At 47.8% G+C, this 19420-nt stretch overlaps 2 protein-coding genes across 2 annotated transcripts in view; both read left to right on the top strand.

The window, feature by feature from the left end:
- The window catches only part of LOC140391314 (deuterosome assembly protein 1-like), a 150495-nt gene extending 146528 nt beyond the window's left edge, over nucleotides 1-3967 (top strand). Inside the window, exon 7 of the mRNA XM_072475906.1 lies at nucleotides 3841-3967. Within this exon, the coding sequence (XP_072332007.1) occupies nucleotides 3841-3967 (127 nt within the window). The remainder of the gene's footprint in view (nucleotides 1-3840) is intronic.
- An 831-nt stretch (nucleotides 3968-4798) lies between these two features.
- Nucleotides 4799-19420, top strand: part of LOC140391414 (centrosomal protein of 63 kDa-like) — a 108156-nt gene continuing 93534 nt past the window's right edge. Inside the window, exons 1-2 of the mRNA XM_072475949.1 lie at nucleotides 4799-4990; nucleotides 7157-7243. Of these exons, the coding sequence (XP_072332050.1) occupies nucleotides 4838-4990; nucleotides 7157-7243 (240 nt within the window). The 5' untranslated portion in view covers nucleotides 4799-4837. The remainder of the gene's footprint in view (nucleotides 4991-7156; nucleotides 7244-19420) is intronic.

Genomic DNA, 19420 nt, shown 5'->3' with positions numbered 1-19420 from the left:
GACAGAGGACAGAAGAAAGTGAGGGAAATATGAGCAAAAATGCCCGAAGGAAGCCAAACTAGAGGCAGAACAGAGACCAGGAGTTGAAAGGGCCAGGAGCAATCACACTCGGACATGGCAACTGGCGCACGAGGCGGCGGAGCGCAAGTTTCATCGAAAGGAAAAGAGCAGGACAGACAGGAACAAATCCCTCCTGCATCAGGGGGGAACTGAACGGCATCCTTCACCGAGGTGCTGAGGGAGCACCAACAGAAGATAAAGGTGGAGGTAAAAGCGGACCTTGAGGCCGCGGTGAAGGCAGCGGTGACCGAGACGCTGGCTCAAATACAGCTCACCCTGAGCAGAGCAGAGAAGAGACTAGAAGCCCAAGAGGCAACCATCAAAGAGTTGGAAAAGGCCGCAACTGACCAGAGTGATCGGATCGTGGCGCTGGAGAAAGAGGTGGCGAGGTTGGTAACGATGCAGGGCAGTCTGAAGGGCAAAGTAGAAGACCAAGAGAATCGCTCAAGAAGACAAAATTTGTGGATTGTGGGTCTACCAGAGGGGATCGAAGGCAGGCACCCCACGGTATATGTGCGCAAGGTGCTAGGCAACTTAGTGGGGAGAGAAACTTTCCCCAACCCACCAGAAATGGACAGGGCACACCGGTCGCTGCGCCCGAAACCCAAAGTCGGGGAGCAACCGAGGGCAGTAATAGCCAAACTGCACCGGCACCAAGATCGGGAAACAATCCTGCGCTGGGCCAGACAGACCAAGAACAGCCAATGAGAAGGATATAGTATTAGGATATACCAAGACATTGGGGCGGACCTGGCCAGGAAATTGTCAGAGTTCAATAGGGCAAAAGCAGCCCTGTACAAGAACGGCATACGCTTTGGTATGCTGTACCCAGCGAAACCCTGGGTCGCATACCAAGACAAAGAACATTTCTTCTTAGTCGCCGTCAAGGCAAACAAGTTTGCTAAAGTGGATGCACGCGTAGGAGGCCTCCTGCAGGGCGACCTCGCTCCGGGCCCTCGCCACAGCGGCACTCCCATCCCCACCCAAAAAACACTCCAGCAGCCCGGTGATGATAGCCACACTCCAGACCTGGAACCAACTACAGCAGCAATTTGGCCTGGCCGAAATGTCCGACAAAGCCCCCATCTGCAACAACCATAGGTTCGTACCAGCACTCACCGAAGCCACCTTTAAAAAGTGGAGACAGGATGGGGGGCACTGACAGTTAGGGACCTATACAAGGACGACAGGGTCACAACACTGGACGAACTGACGGAGAGATTTCAGCTAGCTAGGGGCAACGAACTAAGGTACCTGCAGCTTAAAAACTTCCTATGGAAGGAGACAAGGGCTTACCCACAACCACCACGACAGACACTACGAGAGGAGTTACCGGACGCAAACATTTTAGGTAAAGGAAACTGTAGCGACATGTAGGAGCGACTGGTAGAGAGGGCCGACACTGTACTGAGCGCGACGAGGAAGAAATGGGAGGAAGACCTGGGTCTTGAAATAGAGTGGGGACTCTGGAGTGCAGCACTGCATAGGGTCAACTCCACCTCTACGTGCGCAAGACTCAACCTAATGCAACTAAAGGTGGTACATAGAGCCACTTAACAAGAACCCGAATGAGTAGGTTCTTCCCGGAGGTGAGGACAGATGTGAACAGTGCCAAGGAGGCCCGGCCAACCATGCCCACATGTTCTGGTCTTGCCCCAGACTTGCTAGGTATTGGGCAGCCTTCTTCGAGGCAATATCCAAAGTGTTGGGGGTGAGGGTGGATACGTGCCCGAAAGTGGTGGTCTTCGGTTATCAGACCAGCCAAATGTCTTCAAGGGGAGGAGGGCAAACGTCCTTGCCTTTGCCTCCCTGATGGCCCTGCTCGGCTGGCAGTCAGCAGCACCATCCTTGCAGACTGGCTGTCCGACCTACTGGGATTTCTATCAAATTCGCTATCTGGGTGTTGGAAGATGGCTTCTTCAGAACATGGGAGCCATTCACCCAACTGTTCCGGGACTTGTTTGTGGCCAATGAACAAGCAGATAAATAATCAAGTAGCCAAGAGCCAGGGGAAAGTAGCCAAAACATGAAAAAAGAGAAGGAATGGGGGAAAGACCCGGGGGGGATGGGGGGGGGGGGGGGGGGAGGGCGGGGAGGGGGGCTGGGGGGACAGTGCAAGAGGGGGTAGCTAAGCACAATAGAAAAGAAAGGAGAGTGTGGGTGGAGCTGGGCTGTCTGCTTTACTTTCATATTTGAGCAGGCTGCTACAGAGTGAGTTTTTAGTTTTGTTTTCAGAGAGAAGAGCTGCAGTGAAAACCAGCAGATGTGCATGGATCTCTCTACAAGCTAAAGAATGTTCATTTGGGTGATTTCAAAGGGATAACTGCTCTCATTAGAGAATTTCAACTTGATCTCTGTGCTAAAAGGGTCTTTTGTCTTGTGGATGTTGTTTGGGAATTTATCAAGGGTTATCTGTCGAGTACTGTATTCTTTGGGAATTTATTGGTGGTGATAGCTGTTAAGATATTTACTGTGGGTTCATAAAGTGTTAATTGGTTTCATGAATAAACATTGTTTTAATTTAAAAGTACTGTAACACTCTGTTGAATAACACCTGAAAGACAGGCCCATGTGCTCCCATAACCACAATAAATTCAAAGGTAAGGGTCAGGTGAACTCCATGATACACTTTGGGATTCTCTAAACCTTAACAACACTTCCCCAGTTTTTACTTTCCCACCCCTTGGTTTTTATTTATGTGATTTTTCTAATTATATAGCGTTGTTTTTATCTTGTTTATATTATCTTCTCTTTTTTTCTCTCCTTGTGTACACCTGTAAATATACTATGTGCGAAAACCCAATAAAAAATTAATTAAATGCGAAACATCTTACAGCGAGTTGTTTGAGAATATCTAGCAGGTGTTCATAATTCACCAGTGGCATTTATATGAGGCCCAAGGTACAATATTAGGAGGCCATTCCGCCCTTTGAGTCTGCACCGACTCTAGGCCCGCTCCTTTGCTCTATCTCTGAGGCCCCATAACCCCACCTAACCTGCACATCTTTGGACACTAAGGAGAAATTTTGCATGGCCAATCCTCCTAACATGCACTTCTTTGGACTGTGGGTGGAAACCGGGGGATCTGGAGGAAACCCACACAGACACAAGGAGAAAGTGCAAACTCAGACAGTCACCCAAGACTGGAATTGAACCTTGGTCCCTGGTGCTATGAGGCAGCAGTGCTAACCATGGTGCCACCATGTTGGATAATTCCTTGGAATGTCTGTGACTGTCAATAAGCCTTTATTTAATAGAGTTGTAGATTTGATTCATCGAATGGGCCTTAAATGTATGCATCATCACAAAACGTGAAGTATATTTCAAATTTTATTTATGGTTAAAATAAAAATGTTTTTGTGTACTGAAACCAGAGCATGTGTTTTTAATTTTGCCTACTGCTTATTTATGTCTCCGTTCAATCTCTGGATTAAGAAAGTTACATAACATATCATCCGAAGCAGTAAAACCTCACTCCTCATTGAGTTTTCTAAAGTATTTTGATGTTTAATTCAGTCGTTATTTTATTGTTGTTACTTTTCTTAAATTCTCTAATTTTTTCAGGTACATATGTGGAACTTATTTTCATCTTCAAATATTTGGAGATTGATACATTTGCGGCAGTTATTAAAGTTGCAGTGTCACAGCACATACTACACTCCCAAAGCACACAAACAAGGAAGAATCAGTTCCTACTTAAATGAATGTTTACTATGAGAGCCTAAGTATATTTATGTGAAGATCCACATGGAGATGAAGATGTATATTGTTTTTCCTTAGGCTTGATTTATCCCATGCATATTGCATGCAGCAGAGTGACCAACTCGATAAGAAGGAGGAAGAGTTACAGAGATTGCAGAATGAGTACATGGAAGGGAACAAGGAAATCAATCAAGTATGCCAGTAGCATTGTGCCTGCTGTAGAATAAGTTTAGAACATTATTAGATGTTACCTTATTCATTCTGACATATCACAGCCATGAAATGTTACAATTTTGTACTATCTTTACTCATCACACATACTTGATCGCTGTCAGTTATTTTTAGGGTGAATCTCAGATGACTCTATATGTCAAAAATGGAAACTGCAAAATCATGTATTGTGGCTAATTTCTCCCAGCACTAGTATGTATTAATAATCGGGATGATCCAACAACTATAAATCAAATGTGACTACATTCTTAGAGGCTTTCTGAAATAAATGATAGTTTTAATGGAAAAATTATTGCTTTCGACATTCATTTGCCTATCCTGCAATGTTACTGATTGCTATAATACATTGTTTTATCCCATATAAAGGCTCAGATTGTATCACGTTTTAACTTTTAAAATGCAGACAGGGCAAACATGGAAGACAGGAAATAACCAGTTGGTCCATTGGGCATACTCTACACTGTTGTGGCATAACTTTTGCATAGAATCACAAATCAATTGGCTACCACGCTACACTTCACTTGGACCCTTTTTATGGCATTGGACAGGGAAAACCTTTATTCCCCTTCTGGGTGTTAAAACAAAGATTCAAGTGAGAAAACACAATGTTCTAATGAACCTTCGAATTACAATTTCATATCCCAGTAATTGTAACATCTGCACTGTCATTATATTCCACCAGAAGAGCAATACAATTAAAGCTACTTGAATTCTTTGGCTATAAATTGTAAAATCAGATAACCATGACATGATCAGAAAAATATTTTAAATATTTATTTTGTTTTCTGTTTTATTGCAGTTGAGGGACCATCTGTGTCAGAAGGAGCTGTTGCATAGCTCTGAGATGATGGGAATTAGAACAAAGGTCTCCAACCTAACTACAGAGCTCGATCAGAAAGAAATCACCATAGCAACTGCCACAGAGAAAACTGCTAATCTGGAAAAGCAACTCAAAACCGAGCTGGAAAAAAGAGAACAAATATTGGCTGAATATTGGGTGTGTGAAACTACATTCACTAGTATCGGAATGGACAATTTAACAACTAAACTTTAAACTCAATTCCTTATAGATCATATGAAGAGTATCTGAGAACTATTTTGGTGAACTCTGTGGTGTTCTTTGTGTTGCTAATCCTAGGATGGTTGGTGTAGTGTTCACAAAGACCACAACTTTTATATTGAACAAAGCTCTAGATTTATTTACACTACTTAATTGGATTTGACGCTTACTCCTATATAATAAACAGTTGATAATAAATGTACAATCTACACTTATCTACTACTAATCTTTACACTAATACAATGGGCGGGATTCTGCGGGAATTGGCGGGGCGGGCAACTCCAGCGGGAAGGAGTGGCGTGAACCACTCCGGTGTTGGGCTGCCCCAAAGTTGCGGAATCCTCCGCACCTTCAGGGGCTAGGCCGGCGGCAGAGTGGTTTGCGCCGCGCCGGCCGGCGGGGAAGGGGCTTGGTGCCATGCCAACCGGCACCAAAGGGCCTCCGCCCGGCGGCGCGAGTTGGCACAGGTACGGGAGTGCCAGCGTGTGCTGGCATCATCCCAGCACATGCGCAGGGGGAATCTTCTCCGCATCGGCCATCGCGGAGAACCACAGCGGCTGACGCGGAAGAATAGAGTGCTCCCACGGCACAGGCCCGTCCGCAGATCAGTGGGCCCCGATCGCGGGCCAGGCCACCGTGGGGGCACCTCCCGGGGCCAGAACCCCCCCAAGGACCCCGGAGGCCGCCCGCGCCGCCAGGTCCCGCCGGTAAGGACCTACTCTAATTTACGCCGGCGGGACTGGCAAAAAAAGGGGCGGCCACTTGGCCCATCGCGGGGCGGAGAATCGCTGGGGGGGCCGCTGCCAACAGCCGCCGACCGGTGCGGCGCGATTCCCACCGGCTGCCGAATTCTCCGGCGTCGATTCACGCCGCCCCCCGGCGATTCTGCGATCCGGCGGCGGGTCAGAGAATCCCGGCCAAGAACTATTACTTGCTGTCACTCACACTTTCTTTCCTACAGTCTGTCTTCTAGCTTCCTCCTCAACTTCTCATCCACAAGGCTTAGCGTTGATGCCTTATATAGTTCTACATCTAGCTCCCTCTCGTGGTTGATTTGGACATACAGTTCTTTACATTTATGATAATGTCACAAACTCGGTGTATTTTTCTGTAACTAAATTAGCTTTTGAAATGCGCTGTGCTTAATGCGATGGTGGGCATTCTATTTTCTATGAGATTATGTATCTCCACAGTTTATAAACACAGTTTAAAGAAGACGTGCTTTTGTATTATCATAGAATAGTTGCTGTACAGAAGGAAGCAATTCAGCCTGTTGTATCCATGCCAGCTCTCTGGAAGGGTAACTCATCTTGTGCCACACTGCCTATTCCCTGCAAACTTTTTTGCTGACAGAATTATTTTCTAATCCTAAATTTTGCTGCATCTTTGAGGCCATGAATTAACATAATCTGTATTGCTTGCTGCTTTTGTAAATTTCTCTCTTTTAATTTCCTTTAGCAATGCCATAATGACAAGAAAAATTAAGATTAAAATAATTTGAAGTAGGTAGTGTAGAGCGATGGAATAAAAAAAGTCTAGCTGTCCAGTCTCTACATCAAATGCTCTGTCAAAAAGGAAATATTACTGTGATAGAGAATATTTACATTTTAATATTTCTCTCTCCTAGCTTCAGAGAAATACTCTTTCAAATTTCTTCTACCTGTAGTGCTCTAAATAACAGGATTAATGGCTCTGAAGAATAAGAGAGAGCAGCTAAACTTATGCTGTAGCAGATCTATCAGCAAACAGATGTTAATATGAATTTGCATCATCGCTTGAATTTTGGGTGCTGATGTGAAGGTGTTATTCATTTTAAAATTCAATATTTCTTGCATATTTTTATTTGGCTGCTTGAAACAAATGTTTGGCAGACATCCATCACTTTTGATGTTGGATGATGTTATATTAATATGGGAGTATAAGGTGGTAAAATATCTTTTGAGGGAGATTTCCACGTGCACTTTGTCTGAGAATGCTGATGCTGACACAAGTGCTCTGAAATGTGAAAATTACCCATTGTTCATTTCAATAAACACAATTCTAAGAATTCTTAAATTAAATTGTTGTACTTTCAAGATCTCATACTTTTATCTGAACTCACAGGTGGCCATGGACCAGCTTGGACCTCTTGAATTGGAGAACAAACAGTTGAAGAAAATGTTGCAAATATTGGAGGGTAAAAGAGCTATGGTAAGTAGAAATGAAATGTGGAAAATATGATGACAATAATGTAGAGTACAAAGATTTTTCTTAAAGAAAAAGCAAATAGCAATAGAATCTACTTGGCTGTGAGAATAAAATCAAATCCATTCTTTTGTGTATTTAAATTTTATTTCTTGCTCCTCCTCTTTGGATTCTGTGCAGCATTTTTCTGCCGAAGTGGTCGATAAGTATATATAAATGCTGATGGGGGTCTGCCTGTTGGAGCTGAGAAAGGGGTATATGGCTGATTAGGCATTCAACGTTTCAATTCACCTTGTGGTAAAGCACCAGGCACACATCCTGTAACCTGCCATGACAGTACAGGTTAAATTAGTAAGTTATCAGCCATAAGCATACATTCTGTCATTGCGTTTTATCTTTTAATACTATATTGGCTAAAATTGGAACACAGCCCTGTTACTCAATATTGGTAACTTTGATAAACTGTGTGCCTTTGCTTCAGCACCTTCCCTCTCTCCCCTTGATATGTTCTCTCCCTCCTTGTGAGTTGCAGGCCAAAGGACTTTAACCTGCCCAGAGATGCCGTATTACTTACTTTGGCTGACATCCAGTCTCTGGGGCGTCATGATATTTTCTCCAATTAGAAGCCGTACCAAAAATAAAGCAAAAAAAATAGCATGAAAGACTTAGACCAGGTTGTGGGGAGGGATGGGCTGATATATGGTTGGGATTCAAACCGCCTGTGCAAAAAATTGTTTTCCTCCAGTGTTTATATCCTCTCTTCTCTCCTTTCCACTTTGTTTAGGGCCTGTGCAAAGCAACACTCCCTAAATGCTTGCTAGACTTTGGCTGCACATTAATTTTGGGTTTGGCCACTTCCAAAGACCACTGAATTCCAACACTTGAGCTGAAGAAGAAGCACCTAATGCTAAAAATTAATTTTCACCACTTCCGGTGGCGCCCATGGAGTGAGTAGTCGCATATTTGGTAGCTCCCGCTCGTAGTGAACCTTTTGGACCTTTTTCCCCAATTTTCGGTGGATCTGATTGATAAAACAGGAAACTGGTGAAGTAGAGGAGAAGGATTCCCCACCAATGTATGGATTCGTAGACCTGAAGTGGTCTGAAAAGGAGAGAATGTTGGTCGAAAACGGGAATGGAATCTGCGGCACAGGAGAATATGGCGGAGAGTCAGGGACCGAAACTGCCGGCCTAGTGGTCAACGGAGAAGCTGGTGATCTTCCTCCACGAGAAATTTGCTCAGCAAAGAATGTAATATCTGGATCCAATTAAGACGGGGATTGACTGCGTGGAGCAGATATTGGAAGCCGAGGGTCAGGCGATCCAGAAGGTGGAAGAGGCGGTGGCTGAGCACGATGACCAGCTAGCCGCGATGGTGGTGGAGATGAGGCTGACGAAAGACCACCAGAAAGAGGCTGCAAGAGGAAATGGAGCATCTGGAGAACAGATCGTGTAGGCAGAACCTGAAGATCGTTGGCCAGCCAGAGAGCAGCGAGGGATCGGATGCAGGTGCATATGTAGCACGTATGTTCAAGAAGCTACTGGGGGAAGGTGCGTTTTCTCGGGTTTTGGAAGTGGACAGGGCTCACAGGGCGCTTATGAATAAGCCGCTGAGGAATGAGCCGCTGAGGGCGATCACTGGTTCCTGGACAAGGAACAGATCTTGAGCTGGGGCAGGCAGACGAGGAGCTGATCGTGGGAAGGTAATGAGCTGCGTATCTACCAGACTTGGGTGCGGAACTGGCCAAAGGAAGGGCGGGTTTTAACAAAGTCAAATCGGCCCTCTTTAAGAAGTTTGGTGTGCTGTATCCAGCTCATGTGTGGATCACTTATGAGGGCCAGGAGCTTTACTTTGGTTTGCCAGATGAGGCAATCAACTTTGTAAAGGACAGGGGACTGGCAGCTGATGGAGGAAATTGAACTTGGGGCGAGTAGCTGTGTTTTTGATCTGCTGCTAAATTTCTTTTTTTTCTTCTGGTTTTGTATGTATTGTTTTGCACTAAGTTTGGGGCCGTTGCTCAGTTTTGTATGCGGGTTAACTTTGTTCTTAATGGAGGATGGTGGGTGGAATTTTCTTCTTTGTGTTTGTTGGGGATTTTAATGTTTGCATATGTATGTTCGAGCTGGAGGGGCGGGATTATTGCGACGGTAGGATGCTTGGCTCCATGGGTGGGGGCTACCAGGCTAGCTGGGTGGGCTAGCTCAGGGAAGCGCAGTGTGTGTGTGGGGGGGGGGGGGGGGGGTGTAGGTGGGGGGGGGGGAGATTAGCTTGTTGAGGGGGGTTGGGATTGTTATTTTGTTATGGGGGGGAGGGGGAAGGAGGGGGTTTGGATCTGCTGGCAGGGGAGGGACTGGCACTTGGAGACAGACTGGGGGGGTCGATCACGGTGGGCGCCCGAGGACGGGCCTGGAGTGGCACGGGACGCCGGCTGGAGGCTGACCTAAGAAGGGTGATGGCTGATCGGCAGGGGGGTGGGCGGGGTGCCCTCCGACCAGGCTGATCACATGGAACGTGAGAGGGTTGAATTGGCCGGTCAAGAGGGCTCATGTGTTCGTGCATCGGAAGAGTTTAAAGGCGAATGTGGCAATGTTACAGGGTGGTGGATCAGACTAGGCTGAGGAAGGGGTAGGTTGGGCAGGTATTTCATTTGGGGCTAGACTCTAAAACTAGGCGGGTAGCGATTTTGATTAATAAGCGGGTGTCATTTGAGGTAGGGAGCATTGTTGTGGACTCGGGGGGTAGGTACGTTATAGTGGGTGGGAAACTGGAGGGGATGGCGGTGGTATTGGTGAATATCTATGCACCAAACTGGGATGACGCGGAGTTTATGAGGTGGGTGTTGGGGAAAATCCTGGACCTGGACTCGCATAGGCTGATCATGGGGGGGCAACTTTAATACGGTTATGGATCTAAGGTTGGATCGGTGGAGTTCGAAGCCAGGGAGGGTGCCAGCTGCGGCGAAGGAACTAAAGGGGTTAATGGAACAGGTGGGAGGGGTAGATCCGTGGCGGTTTCGACAGCCAAGAGCAAAGGAATTTTCTTTTTTCTCCGATGTGCACAAAGTGTACTCCCGGTTCGATTTTTTTTGTTTTCGATAGAGCTTTCCTGGTGGGTGTGGTAGATGTCGAGTATTCGGCGATTGTTATTTCGGACCATGCCCCACACTGGGTGGAATTACGGGTGAGCAGGGAGGGGGGCCAGCGCCCGCACTGGAGAATGGATGTAGAATTGTTAGCGGATGAGGAGGTGTGTGTGGGGGTGAGGGAGGTTTATCTGGAATTATGTGGCGAGAAATGACACGGGGAGATTTCAGCAGCAATGGTATGGGAGGCACTGAAGGCAGTACTGAGGGGGGAGTTTATTTTGATACGGGCTTATAGGGAGAAGGTGGAGCGGGTAGAGATGGTTAGGGAGATTCTCCAATTGGACGGAAGGTACACGGAATCCCCGGAGGCGGGGTTGTTGAAGGAGCGGCAGAGGCTGCAGATGGAGTTTGGTCTGATATCCACAGGGAAGGTGGTGGGGCAGTTGAGGAAGGCGAGAGGGGCGGTGAATAAATATGGGGAGAAGGCCAGTAGGATGTTAGCACACCAGCTCAGGAAATGGGAGGCGGCCAGCGAGATAGGAAGAGTGAAGGATAGAGGAGGGAACACGATCTTGGACCCAGCGGGGGTGAACGGGGTGTTCAAGGAATTTTACAGTTGGCTTTATGAGTCGGAGCCCCCAGCTGGGGTGGATGGGATGAGGCAATTCTTGGAGGGTTTGGAGTTTCCAAAGGTGGAGGAAGCATTGGTGGAGAGGCTGGGAGCCCCGATCAGGATTGTTGAGGTTGTAGAGGGATTGGAGGCCATGCAGTCGGGCAAGGTCCCGGAGCCAGACGGATACCCAGTCGAATTTCATAAGAGATTTTCTGGGGTGCGGGATCCGTTGCTGGTGAAGGCATTTAATGAGGCTGGAGAGCCCCAACAATGTCACAGGCTTCGATCTCATTGATTCTGAAGCGGGCGAAGGACTCAGAACAATGCGGGTCATATAGGCCAATCTCCCTACTAAGTGTAAACGCCAAATTACTGGCCAAGATTTTGGCCTCGAGGATAGAGGATTGTGTTCTGGGGGTGATAGGGGAGGCTCAGATGGGATTCGTCAAAGGAAGGCAGTTAACGGCCTAAGTTAGAAGGCTCTTGAATGTCATCATGATGCCCTCTGAGGGGAGGGAGGTGGAGGTGGTGGTCGCTATGGATGCGGAGAAGGCCTTCAACCGGGTGTGTGGAGGTATTTGTGGGAGGTCCTGGGCCGGTTTGGGTTTGGACAGGGCTTTGTACACTGGGTCCAGTTGTTGTACCAAGCGTCGGTGTAGAGTGTGCAGGCGAACCAAGTGAGCTTGGACTATTTTAGACTGAGCCGGGGGACAAGGCAGGCATGTCCACTCTCCCCAGTGTTGTTTGCCTTGGCTATAGAGCCATTGGTGATGGCGCTGAGAGCATTAAAGGGCTGGAAGGGGCTAGTCCGGGGGCGGGGGGGGGGGTTGAGGCAGAGCACAGGGGGCGAGATTCTCCCCCCGCCGGGTCGGAGAATTGCCGGGGGCTTGCGTGAATCCCGCCCCCGCCGGTTGCCGAATTCTCCACCACCGGATACTCGGTGGGGGCGGGAATCTGCGCCGCACCGGTTGGCGGGGCCCCCCCCGCGATTCTCCGGCCCAGATGGGCCGAAGTCCCGCCGCTAAAATGCCTGTCCCGCCGGCGTAGATTAAACCACATACCTTACCAGCGGGACAAGGCGGCGCGGGCGGGCTCCGGGGTCCTGGGGGGGGGGGGGGGGCGCGGGGCGACCTGGCCCCGGGGTGTGCCCTCACGGTGGCCTGGCCCGCGATCGGGGCCCACCGACCCACGGGCGGGCCTGTGCCGTGGGGGCACTCTTTCCCTTCCGCCTTCGCCATGGTCTCCACCATGGCGGAGGCGGAAGAAACTCCCTCCACTGCGCATGCATGGGAATGCCATCAGCGGCCGCTGACGCTCCCGCGCATGCGCTGCCCGGAGATGTCATTTCCGCGGCAGCTGGCGGGGCACCAAAGGCCTTTTCCGCCAGCTGGCGGGGCGGAAATTCGTCCGGCGCAGGCCTAGCCCCTTTAGGTTGGGGCTCGGCCCCCAAAGATGCGGAGCATTCCGCACCTTTGGGGCGGCGCGATGCCCGACTGATTTGCGCCGTTTTGGGCGCCAGTTGGCGGACATCGCGCCGTTTCCGGAGAATTTCGCCCAGGGTCTTGTTGTATGCGGACGACCTACTCCTGTATATTTCTGACTCATTAGGGGGGATGGGAGAGATTATGCGGATCATAGGGAAATTTGGCCGGTTCTTGGGGTATAAATTGAACATGGGTAAGAGTGAGGTTTTTGTGATCCAGGCGAGGGGGAAGGAGAGGAGGTTGGGGGAGTTACTGTTTAAAGTGGTGGGAGGGAGTTTTCGATACTTGGGAATTCAGGTGGCGCAGGGATGGGAGAAGTTACATCAATTAAATCTGGCCCAGTTTGTTGATTAAATGAAGGCGGACTTTCGGAGGTGGGACATGTTCCCGTAGTCACTGGCAGGGAGGGTACAGGTGGTAAAGATGACGGTTCTCCTGAAATTTTTGTTTGTTTTTCAGTGTCTCCCTATTTTTATCCCAAAGGCCTTTTTTAAGCGGGTCAATGCAGTGATCTCTGGGTTTGTGTGGGTGGGTAAAACCCTGCGGGTAAGGAAAGTGCTGCTGGAGCGGGGCCGAGGGTGAGATGGTTGGCCCCTACCGAACTTTCGGAACTATTATTGGGTGGCAAATGTAGCCACGATCAGGAAGTGATTAGTGGGGGAGGGGTCGGTGTGGGAGCAGGTAGAGGCGGCCTCATGTAAGAGCACAAGTTTGGGGACATTGTTAATGGTTCCTCTGCCGTTTTCGCTGGACCGATACTCCACAAGCCCGGTAGTGGTGGCGGCTCTGAGAGTTTGGGGACAGTGGCGGAAGCATATGGGAGTGGAGGGAGCATCGGTGTGGGCTCCAATTTGTGGTAATCACCGGTTTGTCCTGGGGAGGTTGAATGAGGGGTTTCGGAGTTGACAGAGAGCAGGGATTGAGAGGCTGGGGGATCTATTTGTTGATGGGAGCTTACCCTGTTTGGAGGATCTGGAAGAGGAGTTTGAATTGCCGGGAGGGAATGGATTTTGTTATCTGCAGGTGAGGGATTTTCTGCGAAGGCAGGTTCCGACCTTTCCGCTTCTACCGCCACAGGGAATACAGGACAAGGTAGTCTCTGGAACGGGAGTGGCGGAAGGGAAGGTCTCGGATATTTATAAAGAGCTCATAGAGTGGGAGGGAACCAAGACAGGGGAGGTAAAGCGTAAATGTGAAGATGAGTTGGGAAAGGAGTTCGAGGCGGGTCTGTGGGAGGATGCTCTGAGCAGAATCAACACATCCTCATCATGTGCCAGGCTCAGCCTGATACAATTCAAGGTGGTTCACCGGGCACAAATGACGGTGGCCCAGATGAGCAGTGTTTTGGGGGTGGAGGACAGGTGTGTGAGGTGTGCAGGTGGGCCCGCAAGCCATGTCCACATGTTTTGGGCATGTCCAAAGCTTTGGGGATTCTGGCAGGGATTTGCGGATGTCATGTCCACGGTGCTAAAATCGAAGGTGGCACCGAGTCCAGAGGTGGCGATTTTTGGAGTATCGGAAGACCCAGGAGTCCAGGGGCGAGAGAGGCTGACGTTTTGGCCTTTGACTCCTTGGTAGCCCGGAGACCGATCTTATTAGCGTGGAGGGACTAGGAGCCCTCAAAATCGGGGTGTATGTGTTAGCGACATGGCTGGGTTTCTCAGGCTTGAGAAAATTAAGTTCGCCCTGAGAGGATCAGTGTTGGGGTTCGTTCGGAGGTGGCAGCCTGTTAGCAGTTTCAATAATTGGCGGTGGGGGGGGGGGGGGCGTTATGGAGTAAGGGGGGCGGGGGAGTTAGGTTAGTTTGGTTTAGCTTAGGCGGGAACAATGAGATATTGTTATGGGTGTTATGCACTGAATTATGTTTTCATTTGTATTTGTATCTTTAGTTATAAAACCATAAATGCCTTAATAAAATGTTTGTTCAAAAAAAAGGCAGTCTGTCCTTCAAAAAGGAAAGATGCACTGTATTATAAGAGGCTGCTGCTAAGAACCATTGTTGCAATTGTAACCTAAGATAATGGAATACCAGAGCAGAGAAAGGACTCCAGGACCACCAATGTGCTGATGACAGTGGTAGAGATAGACAAGAGAACTACCATGGTTCTGAGGTGGCCAGGGAGACCTTCAAGGATCACCATCAGAGGGGATTAGGAGCAGGTGGCCAGTGAGGTCAATTTGCAACATCTGACCAAGAGGATCTAACAGCAGTGCCAAACAGGGTTTAACAACCTTGCATGTGTGATCAAGTGCATGAATGCATCTTGACATAACATCTCCTATCTACTGCTCCATTAACCTCTCATGGGATCTCAGGACTCATACCTAGCATCCAAATATCCCATGTGACCCTCAAACACCTAATAATCACACCCATTTCTCGCCGTCATATCCATCCATCTAGTCTGTGGAAGTTGTATCATCCAAACACAGAGCTATGTAATAACATGGCATTCTTAGCTATCTCTTGCAGGACAAAATGACACTATAGAAGGGGCAGACTAGAACCAGTCGGTGACAATGTGTCCTGCATCTCCTGATTCCTACAGAAGGGACAACATTATGCAATACAGAACCAGCAGTGACAGAGTCTGTGATATCCAGGCTCTGAATTATCAGACCTTTAAGGATAGAAGTATGTCCCTACCTTATGACCCTCCTCAGCTGCCATCTCACCCTCATCCTGCTATCTTGCATGATGAGAAAGCCATATATCGCTGTCAACATGGGATTTGTGCTTTCCACCCCACCCCAACATTCCTCACCCCAACATCCCCGATTCTAATTTCTTGTTTTCAAAGAGACAAGAACTACTTCCTCCCATTGCAACCCAGAAGAGGGAGAAAGAGAAACAACTCAGCATAGAAGAAGAGGCCCCTTGACTTGATCTGACATTTAAAACTATCAGTTCATATACTGGCACTGCATGCGTCGAAACACCATTCAGGAGAGTGGCTGCAATCGCGTTAAGGGTGCAAGGACGTTTTTTGTGCCAACTTTATGGAGGGCAATATTGTGAATGAATACAGCTGCAGAGGCCTCAGATCAGGACCTTTAATGTGCAGAATGCAGGAGAACACTGATGAGTATGCACACCAATGTGCCAGTTGCATTAGTTGGCCTGTTAGACAGGCCAGTGATTGTCATGGAATATGAAGGAGTCTGGCTTCAGCTTGGCAGAGGGCAATGCCATGCATGTTGAAGTGGCTTGGAGCACCACTAAGGTCAAAGACCCTTCTGGATTTGGACCAGCAAACATCAGGTCAAAGTGACCTTGAAGACGGAGAGCAAGGGAACCATCCTCTTAGATCGGTGTGGGGACGGATGGAGGAGGCTTCGTGTAAAGGGACCAGTCTGAGGGTGCTTTTGTTGGCACCTCTTCCATTCTCACCGGGCAGGTATTCCACGGGCCCAGTGGTGGTTTGGCGTTGAGCAGTCATTTTCAAAGTTAGTCTCGAGACCTGCGGGTGGGTCACGGGCGGGTGTCGGGAGGGTCGCGGGGGCATGTGTCAATGCGTATTCGATCGCGGGAATTAATGCCCAATGGCCTCAGCCGGCTTTTAAAAATGCCAGCGGTGACCTGCTTATAAAAATGACAGCAGCGAGTGGCTTTCAGAATGCCGGCCGTGTAGCGCATGCATGCCCGCTCATCAGTGTGTGGGCCCGGAGTCCAGGGGGAAAGACCGCCTCCTCCTGATGTCAGTACGCTTTTTTAAAAAATTCGAAACAGTCTCCGTGCCTGAAGCGACAGCAGAGGGCAGATCACGCGCCCCAAACACTGACGTCCCGTGCTCTGGGCGCGATTGCGATTCCTCCATTTTGTTAGCAGCAAGCAAGCAACAGGATTGATCATTTAAAATGGATCATTTTGTAATAAGGAAAAGAGGGCAAGAGACACAAACAGGCCAGGATCTCACAACTAAACCTGCTGGAGAGAGTGGCTCAGGAGAATCCACAGCAGGACAAAGCAGTGCTGGTGTGAGCTCCAGAGACTCTGGTGAACAGCCAGAAGAAACTGAAATCAGGCACAATGCAATGTAAAGATAATGTTTTAAGGTATTGCTTTATTAATTGTGCCAATGCAAATCAGGTTGCAAAGTCATGTGTGTTATATCCAGAAGTACTGGCAAATGAAAGTTTAAAACCCTCATACCTTCAAAGACACTTGAAGACAAAGCATGGGGAGTTTGAGTACAAACCTCTTGATTTTTTTTAATGGATGCAGCGAGAACTTAAATCGTCAGCTGAAATCCTCAGCAGAAATGTTACATTGAATGACAAAGTACAATTAGCCTCTTACGTGGTAGCTTACCATGAAGCTAAAGAGAAAATGCCCCACATTATAGTAGAGAGATTAATTCTCCCTGCAGCAATAGACATAGTTTGTACGGCCCTGGATGAGAGGTTGTCATTTGAGAGTACCTTTAAGAAATGGGTGTTTATTACTGCAGTGCTGTCAGAAAGTGGGCGGAGCTGGGCTGTCTGTCAGCATTTTACTTTCGCTTTAGGCTTTTTGCTGCAAGGTGGGTTTGGTTTCATTTTAGTTTTGGAGAAGCTGCAATCTCTGCAACCATATGAATGTCCATTTGTTGATTTCAACGCGGTAACTGTTCTCAGTAGTGAAGTTAAACCTGAGGTGCTTCTGTTAATGGTTTTGTTTTAAGTCTTATGGATGTTAAAAGGAAAGCTTAAAGGATTACTTAGTGTTGTAGTCTTTGGGGGTTGTTTTTGAATTAATGGTTGCTAAGATGTTCACTGTATGTTTTAAAAAGGTTAACTTGAGTTCATAGAATAAACATTGTTTTGCTTTAAAAAATACTTTTCGATTTCTGCTGTACCACACCTGTAGAGTGGGCCGTGTGCTCCCCATACCACAATCTATTAAAAGTTGTGGGTCAGGTGAACTCCATGATACACTTTGGGGTTCTCTAAACCCTGGCCCATAACAAGGTTTACTGAAAAAGTGAAATGTATCCCAGTTAGTGATAACACAGTGGCTCACCGAATTTGGGATTTGCTGAGAATTTGGAAGCCCAGCTTATTTCTCGTTTTAAATCAGCACAAGAGTTCTCAATACAACTGGATGAAAATACAGATGTTTCAGATTGTGCAACCTTGCTAGTTTACATGAGGTATGTTTGGCACAATGAATTTGTTGAGAATTTGCTGTGCTACCTGACATTACCAATACATACGACTGGCACATTGATTTTTGAAGCATTGAATAGTTATATGGTTGGAAAGTGCAGGCTTGACTGGGTTCATTGCAGAGGAATCACAAGCGATGGAGCAGCCAACATTTCTGGGGAAAACAGCGGAGATATAAGAAGGATTAAGGAGGCAGCTGGTCAGGACATTGTTTGTAATCATTGTTTTATTCACTGTGAGGCATTGGCATTGAAAGGAATTCCATCTGATCTTGAAGTGGTGTTGAAAGGAATTGTGAATTTTGTGTGTTTCATTAAACGCTCTGCATTCGATATGGGGGCCGAGCACACACATCTATTGTTCTACACAGAAGAACTTTGGCTGTCTAGGGGTCTGGTGCTAGTCAGAATTTACAAACTGATGTATCAAGTCCATGCATTCCTCCTCGAGAAATTGCCTCCTCTGGCTGATTCATTTGATGATAAAACTTGGATGTTAACTAGGTCTTACCTTGCAGACATCTTTTCAATTCTAAATGAATTGAACCTCAAATTGCAAGGGAAGGATGCTGATTGATTTTGCCACTGTAAAGAAATCAAAACTTTCCAAAAGTCATTGAAAGTTTTGCAATTGCAAGTGCAAAGCCAAAATTACTACATGTTTCCCACACTGCTTCGACACATTGAAGAAAATAGCGTTAGTAAGGGAACTGTCAATGGACTGGTAAGACGTATTCAGTTGCATCTGGCTACGCTGGTCAACAGTTTTGTCGCTACTTTCCAGAGGAGATGTTTCAGATCTTGAGAGAGAACAGGTGGGTGAAAAATCCCTTTGAGTTTGAGACCCCAAAATCAATTATTAACTTGCAGCTGACTCCAAATGAAGAAACTGAACTTCTGCATCTCAGCTATGACAGCACATTAAAACAGGCCACAAGTCCATGAGGCTGTCAGCATTCTGGAGTAGAGACTCTGAGGAGTAACGAGAGCTGAGTAAAACAACCATGTTGTTGCGTTTGCCCTTCACAATGGCCTGCATGTGCGAGGTTGGATTTTCATCCTCACAAAGATGAAAACAGCGCAAAGTAACAGGCTGAACTCTGCACTCGACATGCATATCGATTTCTCCTCCTGTGAACCTGATTAGAGTGAGATCGTGAAGACCAAACAGACTCATCTCGTGCATTAAAGGTAAGATAATATGGTGGGTCACGAAGGTCAGCCGATATGGGTCTCAAATGTCATCCAGCGTGGGTCCTGAAGAATGGGCGGTTGGTAAAAATAGGTCCCGGGCAAAGATTTTGAACAACACTGTCGTTGAGGATGTGGGATCAGCATTGTAAGATGGAAGGCCTGTCCCTGTGGGTGCTGATTTTTGGCAACCACAGGTTTGTTCTGACTGGGATGGATGTGAGGTTTCGGTGGTGGGGGCAGTTGAGGATAGAGTATTTTCAGGACCTGTTTGTGCGGTTAAGTTTGCAGAATTGGAGGCGCTTGAGGAGGTGTACTTGTTGCTGAAGGGGACTGGGTTCAGGTACCTGCAGGCGAGGGACATCTTGAGGAAAGAGTTGGGTTAATTCCTGCAGCTGCCGCCTCCAGCCCTACAGGACAAGCTTCTGTCCGCGGATGTGAAAGCCGAGAGCAAGGAGTCAGACATATATGGAGAGCTGATGGAGAGGGAGAGTGCTCCAGTGGCGGAGGTCCGGTGGAAGGAGTTGGGAGAGGCGATGCAAGCCGGAGTGTGGAGGGAGGTGCTGCGGAGGATAAACACGTCTTCGTCATGTGCAAGACTGAGTCTCATACAGTTTAAAGTGTTGCATCGGGCTCATATGACGGGGTCTAGGATGAGTCAAT

The sequence above is a fragment of the Scyliorhinus torazame genome, chromosome 15 (genome assembly GCF_047496885.1).
Source record: "Scyliorhinus torazame isolate Kashiwa2021f chromosome 15, sScyTor2.1, whole genome shotgun sequence".
NCBI lineage: Eukaryota > Metazoa > Chordata > Chondrichthyes > Carcharhiniformes > Scyliorhinidae > Scyliorhinus > Scyliorhinus torazame.
Note: the sequence above shows the minus strand (reverse complement) of the source record. Positions and strands in the feature narration are given on the sequence as shown.